At 43.3% G+C, this 6,335-nt stretch overlaps 1 protein-coding gene across 1 annotated transcript; it reads right to left on the bottom strand.

The window, feature by feature from the left end:
• Positions 1-1,499: 1,499 nt before the first annotated feature.
• dusp1 (dual specificity phosphatase 1) lies at positions 1,500-4,815 on the bottom strand. Its single transcript, XM_085291049.1, has 4 exons — positions 4,135-4,815; positions 3,759-3,904; positions 3,420-3,639; positions 1,500-2,744 (listed from the first exon to the last, which is right to left on the bottom strand). Exons 1-4 carry the CDS (start codon positions 4,541-4,543, stop codon positions 2,389-2,391), a joined length of 1,131 nt encoding a protein of 376 aa, XP_085147175.1. The 5' UTR covers positions 4,544-4,815; the 3' UTR covers positions 1,500-2,388.
• Positions 4,816-6,335: the final 1,520 nt, after the last annotated feature.

Raw genomic sequence — 6,335 nt, 5'->3', positions numbered from 1 at the left:
CTGTTGCCCCGGCCTCAGAGGGGTTCATAGACGGGGAGCGTGGCCTGAACAATGGCTGACGCCATGACATCATGCTTCTTATTTTGGTCGAATCCTTATGCAGATATAAGATAGAGGATTCCATCACATGGAACAAAACAGGGAAGGGTGGTAGAAAAATAATTTGAACACGGCAGTTGACCACTTCCCATCAGCTTTGTTTAGGTGGAATATAAATGTTCCTCTTCTACTGTTCTTTTCATCCAAAATAAAGTAGTTTCACACTATGAAAAACAAACTTATGTACAGCTAAAAAAGTCACTTTATAATGACACTTTTTATTTTAGGTTAGGTTTATTAACGCAAAGATATTTAACTCTTGATTTGTTGAAATTTTAATGGACTAAATGATTTGAGAGAAATAAATGAAAACGATAACACACAAACACACGTGTAGAGTTTGATTTTCTAGAATGGGAAACTGGCTCTTTCATACATAAGCAAACATGTTTATAAATGAGTTATAGAGTCATTGGATACTTTATGAGGTACACACTGCTAGTAGTGGGTTTGACATCCTTTTTGTCTTCAGAACTGCCTTCATTTTTCTTGGCATAGATTTATCAAAGTGCAGGAAGCATTCCTCTGAGATTTTGCTCCATACAGGCATGATAGCATCACACAGTTTGTATCTATGATACAAATCTCTTGTTCCACCATCATTCCAAAGGTGCTTTATTGGACTCTGTGAATGTGGAGGGCATTTGAGTGCAGTAAACTCTGTGTCATGAGTTGAACTTGTTTACATGGCTGTAGAAGCCATCAGAAGATGTGTGGATGGCTCCCTGTATAGATAGTCATAACCCGTTGCCTACTGGTGGTGGTCAGAGGGCCCGGTGGCGCCAGTGTCCGGCAGCCTCGCCTCTGTCAGTGCGCCCCAGGGTGGCTGTGGCTACAATGTAGCTTGCCATCACCAGTGTGTGAATGTGTGTGTGAATGGGTGGATGACAGGTTGTGTAAAGTGCTTTGGGGTCCTTAGGGACTAGAAAAGCGCTATACAAATACAGGCCATTTATAACCATAAATAACTAAAAAAATAGGGATTTTAAATAATATGATGAAAAGGTTTTGTCAGAGGGCCAAAGATGAGTGCACTGTGATCATTATGGGATGGGGATGGTCAGTAGGTAGGCTGGGAGCCCAAAGTGGGCCGAGAAAATCTCTGCAACACCCCGAAACCACCAAGGCAGGATGGATCCATGTCTTCATGTTGTTTACTACCAACTGAGTTGCTGCCATGTGTTTAGCTGATGAGATATTTGCATTAGGCAGTTCAGGTGTACATAACATAGAGGCCGGGGAGTGTGTATTTTTCTGTTGAATTGATATTCCCTGCGTTAGTGACCTGGAAATCTTTGATTATTGTTATGATTCACATTATGGAAGAGATGAGTGTTAAATGGTGGTGTGGGGGGGGGGGGGGGGGGGGGGGGGGGAGAAAATGCAACACTGCAACCATGTTTTAAAAAAGTCAAATGACATTTATTCATTTGTATAAAAACAACATTAAAACAAACATTTCCAAAAATAGATAGAGATATATTACTTTAGTTAATAAATACGTCATAATGCAGTCAAAGAGGACTATGTGGCCCCATTTTAGTAGTCTTACGGGGCTCCGTCCATCTTCGTGCTGCAGCACACAGTACACATACATGAGGTATTTCACGGTCAGCTTCCCCAAAATGTCAGGATCGCCATGGCTTCATGATGTCTCGTGAGGCAAGTATTTGCATTTGAAACGGCCCCCTGTTCAACTCTAAATCTAACTATGAAGATTTCTGGCACATCTACTCCTAGAAAGAAGGGGATACATTCATTGTTCAAAGGAAGGAGAGACTTCCATGCCATGTTGGGGAGTAGATCAATATTGCTTTCTTTGACCAGTATAGAAAGCAAATGAACATATGAGAGGGTAAATGAACATTCCTGAGACAACTGTTACAGCCCTCTGTCTCTTAATGATTATGATTATCAGAAGCAGTTGCCTCATGGAGGAGAAAAAAAAAGGATTTCCCATATAAGACTAAACACAACTATCCTGTCAGTTGTTTCCCCAAGTAATTCAGGTTAAAAAGTGTGGTTAATTTTCACATTTCTCAGTTTAAACATCAATACTCAAATGGTGGTTCTCAAACATCCCTTTGAAATGATGAAAAGCCAGGCTACAGAGATTTGACCAGCAGATCACATAGCCAAATGATCTGACCCTGAAAACAATAGGTGCCCATTCTGTAAGGCGATACCAGCATCACCATAAATGGATAATAATCAGAAGCGCAGTTTTGTGAAGTCACGCTCGAGTTGCCGTTCAAGTCCAAACAAAGTGTCTGCTGACAAACCCTTTCTTCAGCAGCTGGGAGACGTGGTGATGGGACTGTGGAGGAATGAGAGCTGACCGGCAGAAGTGTGCACGGGGATGGAGACGGGGAAGTTGAATACTGTGCTGCTGCCGCCGATAGCTGGACTGCCAGCCTCTGACGAGCACGTCGACGAGGCCAGGACCTGGGACTCGAACTGCAGGAGCTGACCCATGAAGCTGAAGTTTGGGGAGATGATGCTGCGGCGCTGCTTGACAAACTCAAAGGCCTCGTCCAGCTTCACGCGGTTGGTCCGCATGAGGTAGGCGAGGCAAATGGTGGCGGAGCGGGAGATGCCGGCTTGACAGTGAACAAACACCCGGCCTCCTTTGTTTCTCACAGAGTCTGAAGATGAGAAAGAGAAAGGGAAAGAAAAGTTAGTGGAGTGTAAACACCTGCGAGGTTGTATCAGGGCTGAACTCCTGGCTGTGACAGGAAACCACAAGCACCAAAGTCTTTGCAACACTTTGATATTCTATTAAAATTTGCCAGTGCTCATTACGACATAAATGGCGGAGCAGGGTGCGAGCCAGTGGGGGCCGCTACCAAAGGAGGCAGACTGAATGCACAAAAGAAGGGGGATAAACCCCTGCTGGCTGTATTGATCTGGGAGGAAAACTGACATTGAGTGAGGAGAAACTGCCTTTTGTTTGGCCAGAACAAAGAGCAGTGTGGAGGGAGCTATTCAAGCAGCCAGTCTACCCACCACAAACTAGCTTGGAGCTGCTGCTTCGCAATTGATCAAAAAAAAAAAAAAAAAAAAAAAAAAAAAAAAAAAAAAAAAAGGAGGGGGGGCATCCTATTTTCTATGGCTGGGAGGTGGCAATGATGTAACCGCATTGTGCCTGAGCAGGGAGCCTGTGCCAAGCCAGCTGGTCGATTTTGGAGGGAACTTTTTTTTTTTTTTAAATCTGGGGGAAGGGGTTTGGTGCTTGTGTTTCTCCTCATCAACAACTATGCTAGGTGCTTTGATTTAGCAGAAAGGGCGTGCGAAGAGAGTAAACGTGATGATGTACTCACCGATAAATTCGATCGCCTCATTGAAAAAGGAGCTGATATCAGCTTTGTGGTTGTCCTCGACAGGGATGCTCTTGTAGAGGAAGGAGTCCTCAAAGTGGTTGGGGCAGTTGGCAGACACATTGATTAGAGCGGTGATGCCAAGCATGTCCAGCATGTCTTTTCTAGAGGCATGGTAAGCACTACCAAGGTAAAGGAAAGGCAAGATCTCCACTGGACCGCCCTAGACAACCACAACAAAAACAAAAAATCAGTCATAAATATAAAAGTCCAACAGACAGAAAGTGACAGAAACTGGGATTATTTTTGCTTTTTAATCTTTGACTACAATAAAATACCAACCTGGTCATATAGCGGTGTATTGCAAGGGCTACTGTTGGTACCAGCACTGTCAGGATGGTTGGAGCTTAGAGGCAAACTAAGTCCCTGTGGAGGGGAGGGTTTGGTACACATTTCTGGATACTCTGTAGAAAATGTTTCAAATCCGCCTAAAAAGGACAGAAAAGAAACCACCAAGGTTAGATCACACATCTCAACAAAGACGTTTTTAAATACAGCTCTCCAAAAAGGTGACAGCTGCTCATGGTGCTATTTTGGAACATCGTTTACTCCAAGCACCAGCTGTTATGGTGACAGGTGTAATCGTCATTTATTGACCTCGTTGTCAGGAAACAGTAAAACAACTCTTTAAACTACTTAAAACTCGGAGTTTTCTTACCTTTCAGAATAAAAACACTGGCACCGCAGGCGTGACGACACAGGGCTGTAGCAGCAAGCATCATTGTGCCGTCTTTCTTCACTTGGCTTAAGTCCAAACTGCGATCGTCGAGCAGTACCACGGACTGGTACTCCCCGGAAAGGAGCCGGTTCCTGATATCCTCGTTGGGGACGATGTGTTCAAGTCCCAGACCGCCCCTGGCCCTCCTGCGCACTATGGTGCTGAAGCGCACGTTGGTGGAGCCCGAAATGTGAGAGGAGTTGAAGGATAGAAAAGAGCGACAGTCCAGCACTAGGCAGCCCAGGACTTCACCCTCCAGCAAACCACGGAGGGAAGCGCAGTCGATAGTGGGAACCTCCATTATGACCATAGTAGTACGGCGGGGGAGAAATGTTAAATCCAAAAACATAAAGTTACGACGGAAGACAAAACTTAGGTTTGAGCCGACTTGACAAACGTTGTTCGTCCAAGTGTTATTTGAAGCGCGGAGTCCTTTGTTCCGGTTAGCTTGTTTAAAAAGAAAAAATCAAAAACATGAAAAAGTTTTAAGACGATCTTAAAACTGGTCCTTTCTTCTTCTTTAGAGTAGCCTATTCGGCAGCCCCGGACTTTTATTTGTCTTCTTAAGTTAAAAAAAAAAATTAAATGTTATAGTGAGCGCGTCTGCTTGCGAGTGCCTTTCAGCCCGCTTTTATAAACCCGTGGTTGTGAATGAGAGCTCAATGACGTCAAGGGGACCGCCCTCTTGGATGTCTGCCAATTCTGCGAACGTCATCGCCGACCGTACCGCGTGCACGAGAGCAAAAGAAGGCTCGCGCACAAGCAGGACATTTCTGTACATGCGTCCTGCACGTACGCGGGCACGCGATGTTGACCAACTTTAATCATTAGCGGCTAATGTGTTTTCTTTCTTCAGTGTGTCAACGTTAAACTGTTATAAAGCTATTCTACTTTAATACATTAGGCTGCTAATTCACCAAATTAAAAGTACAATCAACACCAATTTACAGCCTTCTAAGTGTTTACACATCTATTTGTCCTATGCAGTAATTTATAATAGGTGCTTTATGATTGTTTATTTCAGTGCACGCTGCCAGTGTCTTAAAGGTTTTTAATTGTTTAATTCTGGTTCATGTAAAGTCCTAATTTGAAGATCTGCATGTCAGGAAAAAGAGGAATTTGCCAAACCTTTCCATGATGTTAGTGCTTAATTAGATTTTAAATTCGCCTCTTCATCTGAGAGTTGACAAATAACAAGATAATAAATAGATATCTGCCACGGGTGCCATAAAAGTTTACACATTGTTTTTATTAGTCAGCGGTACATAGTGTTCAATGCCCCGAGAGCAACGGCTAACCATAAAAGTTAATCACTATATAGAAATCTGAAGTCCAGTAAATTTCCACATGCTTAGAAACAAAACAGTGGATTGCCAGGAAGGCAACAGCAGATGGAGATCTCTTGACCAGCTACTTTTGTTTCATCCGTGATCTAACTGGAAAAGATGGGTGACATGATGAACTGTTTAAGTCAAAATGAGAGTATGTTTTTAAAAAAACAAAACAAACAAAAAGCTCTGGGAAACCCTTTTCATTTGTTGTTGTGGTTTGCTGACTCAGTACGGACAACACTTCTCTTTCATAATAAGGAAGCTGGAAGATCACTGTTGTTAGAGACCGTGTGTCTGTTGACTAGCCCTACTGTCTTGAAACTGAACAGCAGACACACGTCACGGTTGTTTGGTTGTGAAACAAACATTTACCAAGCAGAGGTGAACGTGTGATATTACAACACTGGACTTTAGGATACCATAACAGTCGCTTATTTAAAAAATTAGGTCACCTAACATATTTACATTTTTTCTTTAATTGTCACACTGTTTTATCAAATAGGTCATGATGTCATTATGACTTTAACCTGACTGAGTGTGGACTTTCAGGCTTGGTGAGTTCACACCTGTCCTGTTCCTGAGCGTCTCTTTGACTTCAAGCAAGGAGGGGTGAAAAAATGAATTTGTTATCTAAGAACGGAAGGAGGCAGAGGAAGGTAACCAGTCACGGTTGAGTGCAGAAAAACTCTCCAGCCGGTTTAACCTCACACTCATGTGAGATGAGTCACATCTCACACGAGTGTGAGCCTGTGAGGAGCTTGCAACAAAGCAGGAATGTTACACACAACACAAGGACGTAGGGTCAAACAG

Source organism: Mchenga conophoros, linkage group LG2, assembly GCF_057382185.1.
Source record: "Mchenga conophoros isolate Kocher_MC1m ecotype Shallow Benthic linkage group LG2, M_conophoros_male_GT1.1, whole genome shotgun sequence".
Taxonomy (NCBI): domain Eukaryota; kingdom Metazoa; phylum Chordata; class Actinopteri; order Cichliformes; family Cichlidae; genus Mchenga; species Mchenga conophoros.
The sequence above is the reverse complement of the archived record's forward strand: the minus strand, read 5'-3'. Positions and strand labels throughout refer to the sequence as shown.